The 19600-nt window shown below is 37.0% G+C and overlaps 1 protein-coding gene across 1 annotated transcript; it reads right to left on the minus strand.

Annotated features, from left to right (window-relative positions):
- Nucleotides 1–12: 12 nt before the first annotated feature.
- LOC132184013 (actin binding protein) lies at nt 13–15934 on the minus strand. Its single transcript, XM_059597492.2, has 18 exons — nt 15677–15934; nt 14223–14923; nt 13423–13644; nt 11835–13330; nt 11610–11730; nt 10332–10403; nt 8791–8889; nt 8594–8635; nt 6851–6931; nt 6715–6765; nt 6532–6613; nt 5267–5361; nt 3763–3834; nt 3561–3677; nt 1682–1750; nt 1530–1596; nt 457–854; nt 13–359 (listed from the first exon to the last, which is right to left on the minus strand). Exons 1-17 carry the CDS (start codon nt 15747–15749, stop codon nt 676–678), a joined length of 3639 nt encoding a protein of 1212 aa, XP_059453475.2. The 5' UTR covers nt 15750–15934; the 3' UTR covers nt 13–359; nt 457–675.
- Nucleotides 15935–19600: the final 3666 nt, after the last annotated feature.

A 19600-nucleotide genomic window follows, 5' to 3' on the forward strand; every position in this document is an offset into this window, starting at 1 on the left:
AGACAATGTCAATCAAAGCACCCAAGGCTGGCCAACAAATGCCTTCAAATAGATTATTGAAGCCTGGATTCATTTTCCACACCCTTAAACAACAGGGGAAGATACATTTGCCGGACTCGACACAATGAAGCTATATGTACATCAAAATAATAGAGGTAAAACATACAAAAGAATATTCAAATCAATGAACTAGCTAGGTATGGAAATCTAAATAGAGTTGTAAGAACAACATTTGAAGGGAGAAAAACTTTTCCCTGTCCCTAAAGCAATTGACTTACAACGACCACGAATTCTTTGAGTAAATAGATACAGGTTGCACAGTGAAGAACAGAATCATGCAAACTCCACCATCTCTGACCCTATAAGAGTAGTATAATCATATTTATAGATGCTTGTAATTGTATAGAACAGAAAAAGAATCATTAACAATATTCAAACAGATGAGGGAGAGGTTACCTCTAAGTGAACAAATTCAACCTTGCAATCAGCAGCATATTGTGTCATCCTTAGACCCTATGCCACACATTCAGATTCAATCTACCAGCCAATTTACATGCTTCTCCTGACGCCTTGAACTATTTTTTGCCCAAATTAAAATCTCATGTTGAATGTTCTTGCCAAACTGGAGCATCTATTGATTCCACGAGAGAAAGGATTATTTCATTTCCACACTTATCATTTAACATTGCCACTGTGTATCGGAGAGCGTAAAATCTGTTTGGACTCCTTATGTGCGGTGTCCTTCTGTAACTTTTCACTTTCAACTGCTTTCTTCATTTCAAGCTCAAGCTGCCTGCAGTTCTCTTCATGGGATTTGTTGAACATTCTCATAAAGTTGAGCAGAGTTGAAATAACTGCAGATGTGATTCAGAAGAGCAATAAGGTAGTGGAAATTACAGTGAAAATACCTGGGTATGTACTGCCCTCAAATTAGACTTTATTGACTATACATATAGATAGAGCAGATGATCAACTTTAAGATTAGCAAACTAAAAACCCTAAACCCCTTTTTTTAGATAGCTTTCACAAACAGATGAACAGCCAACACATGGGTCTTTAGTGGTCCAAAAGCTTATATCAGGGTCACTATAGCAACAATGTGTAGATTTAGATTGGGGAAACACCTTGATATATTATCATAGAGGAATTGATTAGTAAAGGCATCACACACAGCTTCCAATCTGACGACAGACTTAGAAATAGACAGATAACGAACGAACCGAGATTTCATTAAATTTAACTATTAAGTAGATCTCCAAAAACTTAGGAACTGCAAATTATTAAAACAGCTAAGAGATTTCAAAACCAAAAGATCAAACGTAGTACAGAATTTGAGCTTCATACTTCTGGTGACTGGTGGACCATCAGTTAATACAACATTAAATCAGAAAAGTTATAGGAACCAAAATTCTGAATATATACCAATACCATATATGAAAAAACAGATATATCAAAAACCAAAGTTTCCCTTTAACCTTATGGCAATCAAAATGTCAATTCCATTACTCACTGATCACCAGTTACAATACCTTGTTCAAAGGGGCAACGAGCGGGATCTTCTCCCAAATAAAGGATCAATGCATCCACATTTCTACCCTGTAAAATGTCCCAGATGATAAATTATTGTTTTTTACCATTATAAAAGCTTAAACGCTCAACTAATCTTCAAAGCAAGACATACCACGCCAGAATACAATGAAGCCAAAGACCTCACTTCGGCTTCAGAATAAAGAAGGAACTCCTTTGAAGTCTGAAAGAGATAAAAGAATACCATAGATTAAAGCCTAAACAACAGAAGAGGAGACATAAATCCCATGAAAACAAATTAGAACAAAGATCCAAGAAGCCTGATGAATGAAAGATAAAAGCATGACCCTGGGCTCCTTTAGATATAACTATATAAGCATCATAATTATCGTTTAAATGGTACTATCCAAACTGAAGGATGTGGTAGTGTCTTTTCATCATGTTGAATCAGATCTTTGACCATCTTTGACCATCTTATTTGAAAACCAATTAGTGTCCAGTAAGGGAAGCCAAAACTTTTTGTGGCATTTGAAATCGCATCCCATAAAACATGTTCTAAGAGCCGTCCACGTGAGCAAAGCGGCATTGTTGCACCTCAACATATCATTTAAATATTGTAATAGCAATATCCACACAAAAGATAGAGCAATTCATATAATCTCACAGTAGCTCAATGAAATAGAAGCTTCACTATCATCCAAACTCAACTATTTGGTTCACCTTTGTCTTATGAATAAGATACTCTTATAAATTTGTTAGACATTGATTAATGAGAATTTGAGTGTAAGGTTTACTGATCACGTAGCTGCCTAGGATATTCCTGTCCTCTTCTTCTTCTGCTCTCAATTTATCTGCAATTTGCCCTCTGCTTTGCTTTTTTAAAACAGCATCTCGACATCAAACTGCCACAAAAGACCCTAGAATCCAAAGTTCAACATCTTAACTCAAAGGCTATCAATCTCTAAGCACCCTTATACTGATCAGTACACATCCCACCACATGCTATCCCTAGGTAATCATCTCTTTGGAAGCAACTGAGCGAAGATGTTGAGATGAATTAACAGAATTAATGAGTAGCCATACAGAAAAGAAAAAATGAAAATCAACAGAAATAATTCTGGAAAATTTGAAGATAGCACTAGCACCAATGAAGGACAGTACAGAACCACTTTTTGCCCTTTCTAAATTGCAATATGAATGGGTTATCATTCACAATAGACACCAGAGAGACTGCACCAATAAGAGTGTCACGATTCAGGCAATGCAAAAAGCAGAATTCATTGTTGCAAGGGAAAACATGATTGCTTAGAAGTTGATGGCCTTAGAGCATTCCCAATGGAAGAGCCAAATATTACTTTTGTCTAAAATAGCTCTTCAAATGTTTAAAAAACCCCCTACATTGGATTAGCCAAAAGAAAATGTAAAATAGATATTTGATTGGAGGAGCTAAAAAAAAAACCTAAATGTAGCGGCACTTTTCAAGGGAGCTATTTTATTTTTCATTGTTTCTCTCACCTATTTTCTCTTTTTCTCAAATCTTTTCCTACTTTTTCTCTACATGTTCTCTTTTTCCCAAAACTTTTCTCATTTTTTCTCACATGTTCTTTTTTTCCCAAAACTTTTATTACTTTTAATAATATTTTAATAGAATAGATAAAAATATAGCTAATCGGATGTAGAGACATTTAAAAATGGCTTAGCTAAACTAGATAAAAGTGAGTTTTGAGAAGCCATTTTCCATAAAAATATGGCTCCTCCATTGGGAATGCTCTTACATAGGGAAAATGGCCAAATAGTATTCAAGTTGCCGACCTTTATTTGCCTAGTGCCTTGCTTTACTGAGTTGAATCTCTTGGCAAAATCCTTTTGAGCCATATATAATTCTAAAGAGTGGACTAGGTGAACATATGATCCGAACAAGATATAAACTTGAATACGTCATCCAATAACAATAAAATGCAAATTAGAAAAGAAAACGTGCAGATATGGATAGATCTTGTCTATGGTGACCAAAAAAAAAAACGCTTATATACCTTACGGAATTTTTCTGATACAGGACCATCATTTTCAGAGGTGGATAGTTCCTGTATAACTTGCTCCAATCCTTTGCTTATGGCCTGCATTTCCTCTGCCAAAAATTTCAATTGTATCTGGATAGGAATCACAAATTTCAGTCAAGAAGTGCCACTCTACAAAGTTCCTTAAATGATTCTCACCAAAAACAAATAAGAATACCTTTGATGCAGGCTCCAAGCTGGCAAGGTCGTTGGAAAAATCTAAAACTTCTGGAAGTTTATCAGCAAGCACCTACAGCTTATCAAGCAAACTCAAACTTAATCACTTACTATGCAGGTAAACTTATCCACTGGCAAGTACTAGAAAAGCTAATCAATATATTGCCCAAAACATACTATACCATAATTGATGAACATAATGGACTTCTATACCAAAACCACATATTAAGGCACACGCTTTAGTTTTAGTGATAACAAGGCATGCTTCTTTTTCAAAATGGTATGTGGTAAGTTACACACATCCGATGGGACTAGAACCCACGACCTCACCCTCTACCTCGCTATAAAGGGAGGAAGTATCATTCGAGCTAAAGCTCATTGGTCAAGGTATGCTTCTTATATGCAGATGTGTAAAAACCATCAAAGAATCAAATCTTGAGACGTCATTAGCATAATGAATGACCCATCCTGTTACAATTAAAAGATTTTCAAACACCTACATGATGCATCCAACAAATTAACGTTTAGGAAGAAAAATTAGAAGAAGTATATATAGCAACGGCCTTTGTAATATATGTTAAACCCCTCCCCCCACCTTTCTCTCTTTTTTTGAGGGGATGAGGAGAGCAACCTTTTTTCAACGGGCCAAATTCTTAATAGACCCCAACTGTAAGGTCAGAATTGAGATTGTGAGGGACCCCCGATGGACCCCCTTACCCCCTGGGCACCTTCAAAATCTGTCCATGACTATTTAGTCAGCACCAGAATTTCTAAAAGTTGTGTTTTCCAGTTAATTTGTTACAAAGAAATGGCAGAAAATCACATTTGAGTCTTCTTCTAGCTCTAACAACAATATTCTTGAACTTGATCTCATTAAGATACCCTTTTAAGGACTTCAAAACACAGTCACATACATAGAACAGAAGGTTTAGCGAGTAAAACTGAAAAATTCAGACTGAATTGATTGCATATTTTGTCCATAAGTGCCAAGGGCAAAAGACAAGCCAAGAGGCTCAGTCCTGAGATACAGAAAACCAAGGTACTGCACAATTACCTACAAACCACAAGTTATATTCCAAGCCTAAGGTTAATTAAATTCTATTCCTTTTACTTAGAAATCAAAATTCTGCATTGAAAAAAGCTCCTGAAATTCTTCAGGCACCATTTGTAAAATGTTGGAGATAGATATGGATAACAAACAATACATCCTATAATCCTAAGATCCACTATGAATTTAATATAAAATGCATGTCCTCCATCGTTTCATGAGCACAACTGCACAAGAAAGTGTAAAAAAGAAATTGATGCATAAAATGAACCGAGAGGCGATTTGCACATATGTTTCTAGCACAAACGTGCAATGAAATCCGTAAGTAATATATTTGAGTTATGAAAAGTTCCACTTACACTTGATAAGCATACCATATGTTCCAAAAGAATTTTAAAACCAATGTGGAGAGTCAAGCTATAACAGGAACCCCCCAAAAATATGAACCAACTTATACCTTACAAAGATAATGCATGAGGGTCATCTTGTTGCTCCTTCCCCGTGTCTCAGTAAGTTTAAGAAGGCTATCCAACCTAAATCCAATAGCAGAACCTAGAAAAAAAAAAAACCCGTGGAAGTCAGTTAGAAGAGAGAAAATATAAGGAGTATCAATGAACAGGATACCGTATACTGCACATATAATATGTAAGATCCCGCAGCATGAGTGAAAATGGAACAATGACAAACATATATAAAAACATGTGGCAGGAATCAGGATGTGAACTAAGTAATAATACAGACCAAGGAGGTGATGCTAGTAGTTTTATGAATTTGAGTATCAAATGTAGGCTAACTTGATGTTCAAAGGCAGCATCTCAACTCTCAAGTGATCTTAGATTTAGAGGTCAGCTTCCAGCCACAGCCTAGGTCAAATAGGGTATAGGTATACACATACGCTTTTGTATCTCTTTAGGACATTATTAAAATCATATACATCTGATAAATCAGAACTCATAGTTAGATTCATTTTCTGCATACTTCTTTACATAGATCCACTAAAGAAGATTGCCTGAGTGATCAATTTTCATGTTAACCATACTCGACAGAATAGTTAGATTCCTTCTTCCCATACTTCAAGAGGCACTTTTCAAAGTTTCAGAATGCAGATTACATGTTAAACCGTCAAAAGAGTTGGGATCTATAAATTTCTGTTTGTATATTTGTCCTGTATTTGTCCCAAGATTTGCTGGAAAATTTTGTCAAAATCCAACTTTAAGATATTAATAGGATTCCACATGCTCCAATTCTTTAGCAATTTACGTTCTTCATATCCCCTTTGAAAAGATTACACGTCCCAGTCTACCAGATAATTAACATGAGTTGTTTTCCAAGCCAGTTAGTAAACATCTGTTCACATTCTCCGGTACTCAATTTAACAGATAGGTGAACATATATCTTATGTATGGTCTAACTGAGTACTTTCTCAGCATTCGTTCTAGCCTCCTATTAGACTCCAATTTTTCTTCATTTACAATCCATTTCCGAAATTGGTAACAGTAACTCAACCATTTTCCATATATCAGTAATGGCTATCAAAACTTAGGCACCCCATGACCAACTTCTTGTATTGAGGATTTTCTTCTGTCATACTAAACTATCTAAATTATCCAATATACAGATGCTAGATAACAGTGATAACAGGGTAGTTTGCTTCTAACCCTCGTATATTTAATAAACACAGTGCCCCAGCCAAGATGCCAGACCAATTAAATATCCACTTACCCCTAGCAGTTCCCTGGTTCAAAGCATTTCCTAACGAGAGAATTGTCTGCATAATTCTCTTCAGTTTGACCGAATTCCTGATCTGATGAGTACATCATGAATAAGACAAGGAGAAGTCAATATTCTTAGAAATATCAGAACCACTTCCAAAAAGAAATATGAGGATATGATAAAATAACTTGCCTCTTCTGTGGCGGAGTTCACAACATTTAGGCTCTTTCTAAGGTCAGAAACCTAGATAGAATCATACATGGGCCATATTAGTACATGTAAATCACAGGACTTTCAGTGAGCAGGAAGATCCTGAGTTCATTCTTACCTGGGAATGGAACTGTATCTTGAATGAAAAAACTCTGAGCTTAGATTCTGCACGTGGTACTTGCATTAACTCTAAGAAGAACTGTCATGAACATTTAAAAGCATATTAATCCAAAAACGACACCTCAAAATGTTTGAAGATAAATTAAATAATTAAATTCATCCATTTCTATCGGCCTACACTTTTGGAACATTTGGTGATTTAACTCGGTATCAAAACAAAGGTCCTAAGTTTGAACTTTGTCTCCACAAAAACCTTCAATTTCAATTAAATATTTCACGTATTGGGCCTCACTTATTAAGGGAAAGTTTGAGCCCACATGTGAAGGGAAGTGTGAAAATATGAATTAAACGATTAAATCATTCATTCCTATTAACTTAAGCTTTTATGATAAGTAGTAATTTAATACAAAATAGTTCGGGGAGATTACATTTCCAAAGGTATTATAGCAGCTTAATTAAAAGCTAGAATCAAGGGGCCAATATATCTAAACATCAGAGAACAAAAGCTTGAATTTACTGAAAATGCAGACACCTATGTTGACATTGATCTACCAACCATTTCTCAAATTTTCTTATGCTAAAAGGACGAAGGTCCCCCTCCCCTTGGGAAAAGAAAATTACTTATAAAAAAAAAAAGGACAAAGGTTTTACTAGCAAGTAATTTTATATTAAATCTAACCAAAGCAATGAGTAACAATGCTAGTTGAGCAGATGAAAATAGTTTCAAATGAAAACCATCTGACCACCAATATTTTAGAACTCTTTCTAGCACAAACTCTGGTCCTGAAAGATGTTACAAAAAAAAAGAGAAGCATTTTAAGCTTCTGGACACACACACACACTCTCGCACTTTGAAACTTATGCGCACACACTTTCACTTTGAAACTTCTTGTGATAGGTAAGCACATACAGCACACATTTGCATTTTGAAGACAAATACCTTCTTGATAAAAGTATAGCCACCCACACATGCACAGACACAAATGCAGACTTGCTATTTAAACTTCTCAAGACAATGATACACACGAACACACATGCATACAAGCACCCTGCACGCATGCATACACACGAACACACATGCATACAAGCACCCTGCACGCATGCATACACACACATACACTCAGAGAGAGACCAAAAAGATAAATGGAGCTTAGCTATGTTTTTCTTCCTTCATCTCACAATTCTACCTTTTTCCATTTTGTGTTAGTTAAAACCCTCCACCCAACAATGCCCAATCCAACAAAATGAAGTCTTTGAAATGATAATCAACAACAATGCATTCAGTTCATAAGTGGAATTAGTATTACTGTAGGGTTACAGCTATATTTTTACTATATTTTCATATCAAGCAGTACGCTTAACAATTCAATTGTTACATAAGTACGGGCAGCAATTAAACTAATCATAACATACCAGAAGTTAGTAATTATAGGTACAAAGGACAAAAGTTAAAATAAAAACAACAAATGATTCGCTTGTACAATAATGACAGAATTTGCAAGTAATTATGTGCTAAAGTTATATAAGAGAACTACTAGATTAATCATTTTAGAGGACCTTTCATTGTTACCTGTGTTTGGAACTCTAACTACCCAATGTAGAAAAACTTCCTTCTAATTAAAAGCAGACATAAAAATAAAAGTCACAAAAAGTAACCATATGCATGTCATCAAGTATGAGTTGTCAAGACACGAAGTAGAACTTTAGAATATGAACAGCACGAAGGAAATCCTACACACACCTGTTCACACTTCCCTAACTTTTCCTTTTCTCCAGTGTAGCCCTGAACACAAAAAGATAAATGCAATTATAATTGAAAAGAACCAGTGCAAGTATCATCTTGAGGGACCTGACTCCTTCAATGGCTATCAAATATTTGCAGAAAGATATGAAATGATAAAAAATGATTCCAATTTCAACATAATAGTTTTCCCAAACCTTAAGTAGTTCCATCTCCTCTTTTGTTGGACAGAACTTTATAAGATTCTCGACCTGATCCACATCTAAAGCTGAATCTTCCAGGGCAAGCACTGAACTCTGTCAATGTTCCACATGAAGCCATAATCGATAAGGACAACTCTTCAGAAAATAATCCCCAATTCTATAATGGGACTAAGACCGCATATCTTGCAAAAAATGAATAAGAGCGTTGCATAGATGGAGAATATGTATTCCAAGGAGAAACCCGGAGGAAAATGATAACTTCTAGCAAGAGATAGAGCCTATGAAAAAGAATGAGAACATTGCCTAAACAAGAGAGAGAGAGAGAGAGAGAGAGAGAGAGAACATTGCGTTTCCTTTTCGTTTGGAGGTAGAAAATGGAGTGGAGGCAGAAAATCAAATTATAAGCACCAAAATATAATAACATGACCTGCTTAAGGCAGGTTAAAGACATGAACTACACTCCTTATTCCTTAATTGATAAGTTGTCATAAGAAAACCATAAGAATGTAATTAAATTTGTCTTGTAACAATGTAATTAAATTTAACTTCTAAGAAAAGAAAGAACTTTTGTACCGATAATTTGATATACATATGAGGAAGCTGTAATTCAAACCATATGTAGGCTTACATCAGGGGTAATCATTTTGCACACACCATTATGCATGCAGTATAAACTGACAGTATGACAGAATAACAGGTTTCAGAATTTATGCCACTTCATTTCATAAATTCTTTCTTTTTTTAGGTTAAAACAATGCATGCATTCACATGGGGTTGAACCTATGACCTCACCCTCCACCCTTTAATTATGAGGGAAGGAGGTGTCATTTTGTCAAGAGACCATTGACATCAGTTTCTTTGCTTAAACTACAGATTCTTTTGAATAAAGGAGTTTGAGGCCAATTGGATTCAAACCAAAGATTTCAGATGTGATCATAACAATAATAAGAGTACAAATGGTGTTACTGACAGTGATGGTAATAGAATACCTAAGAGAGACCATTTTGATTACCTTGTGTCAAACATTATCAAGAAAGGATTGAAGAGAATGATTCTAATAGGACTACAGTAAACGGATGCAGTTGAGAGGTACTTCTGGAGTAATAAATACTTGCTTCTTCTTCTGTTAATTCATAAATGATACAGATGTATGGATGGAAAACGCATAAATGATGTGACAAAAATAAACTCATACGGAGTGTTGGAAGGATTGCCATTTGGGAAGCAATAGCATCGGCAATATAGTCAATGAACATAAGACCAAAAACAACACCAGTAAGGATTAAAATTGGAGGAGTTGCAAGGAAAAGGTCAAAGACAAGAAAGATGTGAGGCTAGGGCAAGACAACATAGGACTAAAACGAACATTACACTAGATATAGTGGAATGACAGAATAGAGTTTGCATAGCTGAGCACCCACAGTTTGGATAACGATTTGTGCAGTTGAACTCTGGACTACTTGAAGTTTAAGCTGAATTAAACCTTTATTTCAACAACCCAGAGAAGCACGTGCTTGAAGTACCATCAAGCTTACCATTAAGTCATGCAATGACACTTTCACCTTTGAAAGCATGATTTCACAGTTGTACGCCCGCCTGTGATCAATCTGCAAAACGTGATAATATCACATAAACACTAGATATTGATCTGATATTTATGAGAACTGTAACTTGGCCAAACTAGATAAATGTGATAAGAAAGTGATACATATAACATCAATTCAGATGCTAGACTTGATTGACTGAAGTGTTCTACAATTCCATAATGCAAAAGGAAAAGAAGAAAAAGAAAAAAAGTACAAGTGTCACATGGTTCCTTCCTATCGTATTCTTCGGATGATGATGCAGCCAGGTAAAAAATGGTTTAGCTGAAGTTTCCTCATAACTTCCAAAATCAGTGTATTTTTAAGTTTTATTGTATGGGGTCCACATGATACATCTAATGGAAACAAAATCCCTAAGGCTATATCAGTTTGCAACTTTAGTTATTTGTTTCAGTAAAAATGCCAGTTGAAGAATCATACTGTTCTGCTTAACCTATGGAATAGACTTTTAAGGGGCACTCTAGGGTTTTTTTTTTGATAGTCCCTAAGAATCATTTGTATTCTTGAGTTTTAAAAGCAAGTCTATTGGTGTTTTAAAGGCATGTTATAAAATAGTCTTTAGGACTCCTAATCCTATAAGAATTTTATTTTCAAAATAATAACTTTGAGTATTGATAAAATTTGAGTTTTTTGTTTAATTGAAGGCATGAACATGTGGCAGTCTCCTCTTTAGTATGTTACGCAATCACAACCCTGCTCTCGTTGTGTTTTCCATCACATAACCCTAATTTGGACATCTTTATCCTTTTTTCCTTTATGCCATCATCTTAACAACCTAATGTCCTAAAGCTAGTCACTGCCACAAAATTTCCGCAACATATATCTCAAAATCTTGCAAGCTTTTGCTCATCCAACCTTTGCTTAATTTAGTGTCCAACCAATCCATGAAGTTCTCTCACCTATTAGAATCCTAAAAATTTCCTCAAACCTTAGACCTTTAGAAATGCAGCTCGTTACAAGTTAGTATGTCCTATGCCAGATGGAGTATACAAGATGAAGAATCTGATAATTTTTTTCACTGTAAACTTCAACCACAAAAATGGGATGGTTGCTTGTTTCTCAAAATGGACACATGATTGCTGATGACCCATCTTTTACAAAATATTCCAGGACTTAAATCTCAAGATGAAATATAGGTAATTTCAAGTAATAAAAATGAACGAAAAACAATTATGTTCTATACAACTTAAGAACCAAAAACTTGATTACCAGTTGCACTTTATCTGATTTAGGTCCAACTGAGCCACGCATAGACTTCCTGCCATGATCTGAACTTGGAAGTGCTGCTGAGAAAAGATTCTCAAGCTCTGACATGTCAATCTCTGGAGCCCTACATTGAGAGATAACAAACAAAATAGAGTACGAGATTTGTAGGAAATTCAAAGCATGATTCATAGATTGGCATAACATCACTCTTAGCCAAAAAGCACATACTTGGCAGCTTCACCATATTTTTGTGCCTCAGCCCATAGACTTCCACTCACTGCTCTTGTTAATTTCAACCAATGTAATGGCTTCAGTTTTTTGTTATGATGATTCTTTGAAGTAATAGTACGTGACAGAATTCGCCCCTTTCCACTACCAGGAGAACTAAATGGTGATCCAGACAAACTATTTCCACTACTACCTGGAGGTGGTGGTGGCACTGAAGATGGAACTCTAGGGCCTGCAACCTGCCCAGAATGAGGAGGGGGTGGGGGTGGAGGCTGTCTAGCTCTAATAGGTAGATTCTCATTCAAAGGAGGGATTGGAGGAGGAGGCGGTGTTGAAGGTGGTGGAGTCGTCGGAGGAGGCGTTGTTGAAGGTGGTGGAGGAGTTGGAGGAGGCCTAGTTGATGAAGTAACTACAGGAGCCGAAGGAGAATTAAGTGATGAATTAGTGGAAGAGATTATATGACCTGCAATGTGCCCAGAATGAGGAGGGGGCGGAGGTGGAGGGGCCCCAGCTCTAACAGCTAGATTCTCCTTCAAAGGAGGTCCTGGAGGAGGAGGTCGTGTTGGAGGTGGAGGAGGAGTTGGAGGAGGAGGATTAGCTAACAAACTATTGGAATTGGTACTTGAGAATGGTGTCCCAGGTGCAGCCAGGGGGCTAACCATTGATGACTGATCTCTGTAATAGATCTCATTGGTAAGTGAAGAATGTGTAGGTTCTGATAGATGATGAGGTGGCAGCGGTGGAGGTGGGGGAGGAGAAGGAAGAGTTTTTGTAGAACAATCAGTTGAGGGAGGTCGTGGTGGAGGAGGGCGAGGAGGTGTTGCAGGTGAAATTGAAATACTCTTGGTATCTGGAGATTCAGGTACCCATACAACTGCCAAGGCTGGATCTGGAATGGCTGGAGATGCAACCACTGGATGAGTGACTTCTATACTTTCAGATAAGGCATGGTCATGCAACTGACATTCTATGCCAGGAGTTTGGACAACAGGTGCATCTTTAACAGATTTACTGGAGATTGTCATTGACTCAGACGATTGAGGCATCCCTTGGCACATGATGTCCGATTGACTGGGTAGTTGAAACTCAATCTGAGTTTCATGGGGCTCAGCCACCTTTCTACTCGGATAAGTACCTGGAGATCGCTTAGGTGAGGGAATGGACTGAACCTCCAGGGACGAAGATAAGGAGCTCTTAGCCTTGTTTTCCAAAACTGCAGGCTTCTTTTTCTGCCGAAGCTTGCCAGAGCTTGTTTTTTGCAATAAAGTTTCCACTCTCTCATTAGAACTATTGTCCAACATTTCATGGATGATATTTGACGCACTCATCTGTTGGAGCACATTTAGGGCTGCATCGGTCTTGGGATCTAACCAGTCCACACAACTGAAGAACTCTTGAACTTTTGCAAATGCTTCCACTGGAAGGCCCTCCTCCTCGAAGCATGAGATATCACCCGCAACTACAGAAGCAGCTGCATCCATCTCTGAGAAAAGAATCTTCATCCAAATGACAAGCAAAGAATAAATTCCCTGTTAAGAAAAACCACCAACAAACAGCTATCCCTAAACAAATCTGGCAATTGATATACCTCGGCACTGAAGTCCTTTGGAAATTGATCCTTAGCATTCCACATCATGTCAATTTCATCCCGGTTTAGGATCAATATGTTAGACCTAATAAAAGCTGTGTTAAACATTACTCGGAACATCATCTCTTCACGTTCCATGTCATCATTCAAGCTAACACACTCAACCACAACATCACCTTGAATATGGCAGTTGATGTCTATTTTAGCTAGTTCACTTTCTTCCTGAAACACAGCAATAAAGGGTTCCAAAGAGTCATATAATGCAAAAATTAGACCGAACTGTAGTTTTCACTTTACATGAAATAATAAAGTTTGCTAACCAAGAAAAAAGTGAGCTTTCCCAGCAGATTGAAACATAGAACGAAAGGTCTCAACCAAGCTTCCCAAGATCCAGGTAATCGTTGGAAAACTCGACTCACAAACAAATGAAGCCCCCAAAACAATTACACTTTGATCTTGGATTTTGAGTCAAGACCAGAAAGCCACATTAAACTTTGACCAGGCCCTACTAATTGCTAAAGTCCCAAATTAAACAGGTCCCCAAGCCAAGATTGACTAGTTCAATACTTCTTAATGATTTCTACAATTCTATGTATAATAGTTTTGTTGGGGGAAGGGGGGGGGGGGGGAGAGATGAACTTCTACTTTTTGAGAAATTCACTTATACGCAAAGGATGTTTCTAACCAGTTTTTAGGCTATTATGATTCTGACTTTGGATCTATATTAAACCTCAAATCTATTATTCAGGAAGTGAGGTAGCAAAATTATAAGATATGAAAAAGAAAAGGCATAACATCACCTGCTTGTAAGCCCGGACAGTCTTGCTTCTTTTTGGAGTGGAATACAATACTTTGGGGTTTTTATTAGCAACAAGAAAAGGGTCCTGTCCATATACCCGAAATATTGGACGGCAACCCCCCTGTCCATCAAAATTAGGAATGAATCTGAGGATGACGCAGTCCAAGGTGAGCGCTCTATCCAATGGTGGCCATTCTGAGGCAAGATTCCTCCTCGCGACATACTGTAGATACCTCAGTTGAGAAGGCATTGGATTCAGTGGTGACAGCAAATGGAAAAGTTCATGGGGAGCCTGTCTGTAAACCATGTCTAATGTCTTCTGCTCCCCACTGTACTGCTTCCTGTAGATCAATAATGCAGCCAACATGAAAGCCAAAACTGGCCAGCCACCACGTTCACAGTGCATCAACAGCGCAGTATGCTGCCCAAGCGAGAGCCAACTTTCACTTGATTTTAGAAAATGGTGGATCACCTCTACTGTTAAGACAGGGCAACTCTCAAATTGCCGAGGGTAGTCCATTATGGTCATATCATACTCAGCCAAAATGTTGGCAATCTCACTTTGTGTTTCTCCCTCACGAAAATTGAATACCAACAATAAAGGATCAGACAAATGATGCCGAAGTTGGTCGACTATCCCACCTATATATTCCTTATAGTTCTCTTTGTGCCATCCCTCGGTAGTGAAGCAGCTGTCAAACACTACATATGTAGATAGAGTGTTAAACCATCAACCACTGAATTTGAAACTTTCTTCCAAAACTTAAATTTCCAATATATATATATATATAGTTTCTGAATACTATTCGATTTGGGACTTAACCACTAACACTCACATGTGTACACTCCAATCAATTGATGGCCATGTTTTATAAGCAATGGACAAAATCACAATTACAAAAAGGAATTGTATTCTCCAGAACCTTCACTCTATTCATTGCACTTGAAAAAAGACTGGGTTTCCTTTTCTCTGCCACAATAATGCAATGAGACACCGACATAACATAATCCTCTAAACCCAAAATCTAGCTGCCATTTGATACTTCTAGCAAGTAATTTCAAACACCCACTAAAAAGTACTGCCTCAACTTAGATTTCTGTAGCATTCCACTCTGCTTTGTTGCTCAGACTCTAAAGAGAAGAAGGCAACAATATTTGAGCTTTTCTTTTACCACCGCCCCGCAAATCATAAGCACTAAAAAAGTAGGAAAAATTCAATAATCCTATTCTTTCAATTCCAACATTTTCTCAGCAACCATACAGAGCCTTAAGCTCAGAAAATCCAAATTCAAAAACCAAACACACACACACGCGCACACAAAATATGAATCTTCTACGCTTTGCCCATTAACAATTCTCCACTCTCCCATCATTTTCATCATTTCCACAAACAAAAAACAAAAAAGGAAAGAAAAAAAAAAAAAAAAAACAACCCAGAAACATAAAAGAACGCACCGTAAACTCGGTCACAGATTTCAAGGAGCCCGTCCGGCGGCTTCCGGAAGAAGAATTTGCGTAGCAACGCCATCTCTCAGTCGTCCAATCACTCCTCCAATTTAATACACATACATATATACATATATATGTATTTACGTACGTTTGTGAGTTGTGATTGTTGTCAGGTGGTGGCCGGAGGATTGTTGTTGTGGGTGTCGTGTTGTTGACGATAAGCGATGGACGGTGTTGGTGTTTTTCGACGATTTCACTGTTTGGGTTGTGTTGGTTGTTACTTGTTAGTTCTGCAAGCAGAGATTATTGCCCACCAAATCGCGGGGGAGTGGCCACGTCGGATGACTTGGACAGCACTACCCCATCGACGTGTATACTAAGTTATCCACACTAGGGGTAATATTGGAGTTCCTTGTCATCAAATGATCAAATTCTATCTCAAGTAACAAAGACACTTTGTCCCAATGAGTAGTTCAATTGGCAGTAGGCCACATTTCATAAAGTTGAGGTTATTAGGTCGAACTCTCCTATTCTCCTTCCCTTATGTGGATATCTCAAAAAAAAAAAAAAAAATTACACTTTGACTAGCATTTGGTCTAGTATTTAGGTGATGTAAGATAGATTTAAGAGCGGTGTGACCACCCAAGCCACTTCCGAGGTATGGCTAACTAGGGGCAAAATCACGTTGGGCCTTGGAGGAACCTGGACTCCAAAGTCCTAAGGTGGTTCCCCCACCCCCCCCCCCCCCCCAAAAAAAAAAAAAATTCAATTATAAAAAATTCCTATAAAATTTAATTTTGGACCCCCAAATTATATTTTTTAGAATTTTGCCTCCCAAACACAAATATGGGGCTAACAACCACCTCTTAAGATAAGAGGGGTGATCAAGCTACCCCTTAAGGTAGTAATTGTCTTCAAAATGAATTATAATCGTTTCCTTAATAAGTTACCTATTCATTCCTTAATATGCTAACAAGAAACGAGGGATAAAAGACGGCTACTTTACAGTTTAGAAGTTGATAAACTAAAGGATGCAAACATGCATCTAAGGTAGTGGTTTCTGCCTCAACATCATTACTTGGTTTTCCTTCTAAGCATGTCCCAGTTTACTAGAGACTGTACACTTTTTACCCATCAATATGAATTACAGCATGGATCAGCTCACAGAACTTTATGCCAAGGAGATTGTATGACTACATAGAGTTCCTATGTCCATTGTATCATATCGGGATCCAAGATTTACCTCAATATTTTGGCGGAGTTTATAGGAAGCAATGAGCACAAAGTTAACTTTCACATTTCATCCTCAAACCAACGGGAAGACTGAATGGACAATGTTATGGTCAATTCCCCATCTAACTTTAATGTTAAGACAACATCCTCCTATCCTTATTAAATAAGCCTCATTTAATCCATCAAAACTCACAATTATATGCATCATTTTTTCTTCTTCAAAGAATAATGACAACCACCACTTTTGACCTTTGAGCCAATAATAACCGGTCAGAGTTCATCTAATGTGCAAAGCTAAATTTAGGAAGACTAAATGTTGACATTTGTTAGATGGGGAATTGACCCTAATATTCTGGTGTAGTTTGATTTGTTTGTATGTAAAGTTTCTTTGAGTTCAGATTTTGAAGCTTGTTTCAAAATCTGGTTTCTGCTTGTTTAATGCAGAAGTGTAAAGAGGTACAGTAGTGATTGATTTATAAAATTTGATCTAATTCATAAAATAAAAAAAATAAAAAAAATAAAAAAACTCAGTAAAAATTACTATAAATTTGGAGGATCATGACCATCATACCAAGAGTTCCCTCTCAAATGAAGCCTGATTTATCAAAAGAATTGGTAGCTCTAGCCATTTCATCTTGTGAGAATATAAAGAGATAAGTGGAGTTGAAGGGATTGCTGGCTTCATCCTCTAATGCTTTTTTAAGGCCTATGACTGCAGTGGATACCCTTTTACACATTAATTAGCCTTAGAAAATTACACTTTACCTTCAAAGTTCAGAGCGATTTTTAATTCGACTTCCAATGTTTTAAGTTTTGCAATGCACCTCCTCAAACTTTCAAATTTTTGCAATTCAACCATTCTGTCAGCCAAAGCCATTTTAAATGATGGAACAATGATCACATGACTCACACGTGATTACTGTTGGCTTTTTTTTTTCTTTTTCTTTTTTTTTTTTTTTTTTTTTTTTCCCAAAATGCTCCCATCCCAAGTTACACGCACACACGCCTTTACCCTCACTTCGGCAGCCTCTTCTCTACTTTCGCTAGCGTTGACCACAGAACAGCCCAGACCAGCCCAAAACGTCCAAAAAGAAATGATAGAGAGCACATACTCGAATGCGTGATAACACCAGCTCATAAATTTTCTTCACCGTGTTTTCCTACAAAACACTCATAAATCCGCATGTTAATTTCGGCTTTTCATTTTTTTTTTTTAATTTTAATTTTTTTTATGTCGAAAAACCTCTTCAAGGCAGAGTCCTTCGAACCTACCCTTGTAGAGTAAACCACAGTCCCGTGCACTGCATCCTCGAAAGTTTTTTTACACAGAACTCGCTAAATCGCTAGTTTTTGATTAGGGAGTGTGGCTCCAAAAAATTGTTTGCACCCATGAGATGTTGAACCTTAGACATTAAAATGATGATATCTCAAGATCAAAGTTTCCACCACTTAGGCCAACCCTTGGGGTTGGTTATCAGAATTGGCGGTCACATAGAGAAGGTGAATGGGAAAGAAGTGAGTTACAGAGAATTTGTGCAGAAATATATGGAAAAGAACCAGCCTGTCGTGTTGACGGATCTCATGGATGATTGGAAGGCTTGTAAGGATTGGGTCTTGGATAATGGAAAGCCCAAACTCCAATTCTTCTCTACCCATTTTGGGAAATCCAGAGTTTTTGGGAAATCCAGAGTTCAGGTACTGTTTATCGTTCAATATTTGATCACAAGTGCAAGTTTCGTCAGATTGAAAAACTCTCCACACGCGTCGGTCATCGCCTTCATCAGGCTCTCCGGCACACCGTGATTTATCACCTAATCGAGGGGGCATTTTGGAGAAAAAAAAAAAAAAACCCAACTATTCCGCCAGTCAAAAAGGCTTTAACTACGGAATGACTGAATAAAAATTTGGAAGTTTGAAGATTATATTGCAAAAATTGAAATATTAGAGGTTGTATTGAAAATCGACCCAACGAAGAGTGCATTGCAAAAATTAAAACATTAGAGGTCGTATTGAAAATCGCCCAAAACTTTGGGAGTAAAGTATAATTTTCCATAAGGCTAAAATGCATGCATAAGGAGAAATAGAAAAAGTGATTAAAGGTTTAGTAGTTTTTTTATTCACCTTTTTTATGATTTTGTGTAGGCCATGAAGCTCTGAAACACAAAACCACCGCTCTAGATGGACGCTTGAACTCTACTAAAACACAATCAATTTTTTGTGTAGCTTGATGGGACCGAGTCAATCTCTGAAACACAGTTAATTTTTATACCAAAAAAGAAAAGAACAAAAGGAACAGTAAAAAAGGGGCTGAGTTTGATGACTACGAGTGCATAATTCACAAGTTGAAATGAAAATTTCACACTAACGAGCTCCAATTAGGGTTGGAAGACATCAAAGTACAAAATAGTTTATTTTTCTAATCTTCCCCCCTTTTTAAAGGAAACAAAAATGCAAAATCATTGTATTGTTATGAATGCATTTATGCATTTGATGGATGACCATTTAGTTCCATATCTTGAAATTCTACACATTCATATCATCTTTTAGAATTCTTATAACATCCATGTAATACATTGATGTACTCTCTTGTTTCATATTTCCCCTTTCATATTCCTTAAACTCCCATTATGATTTAATGTCTATAAAAGAGAGCATTGAGTTGTATGTAAATCACACAATAATAGAGAAGAATTATAC

Source organism: Corylus avellana, chromosome 7, assembly GCF_965113065.1.
Source record: "Corylus avellana chromosome 7, dhCorAvel1.hap1.2, whole genome shotgun sequence".
Lineage (NCBI taxonomy): Eukaryota > Viridiplantae > Streptophyta > Magnoliopsida > Fagales > Betulaceae > Corylus > Corylus avellana.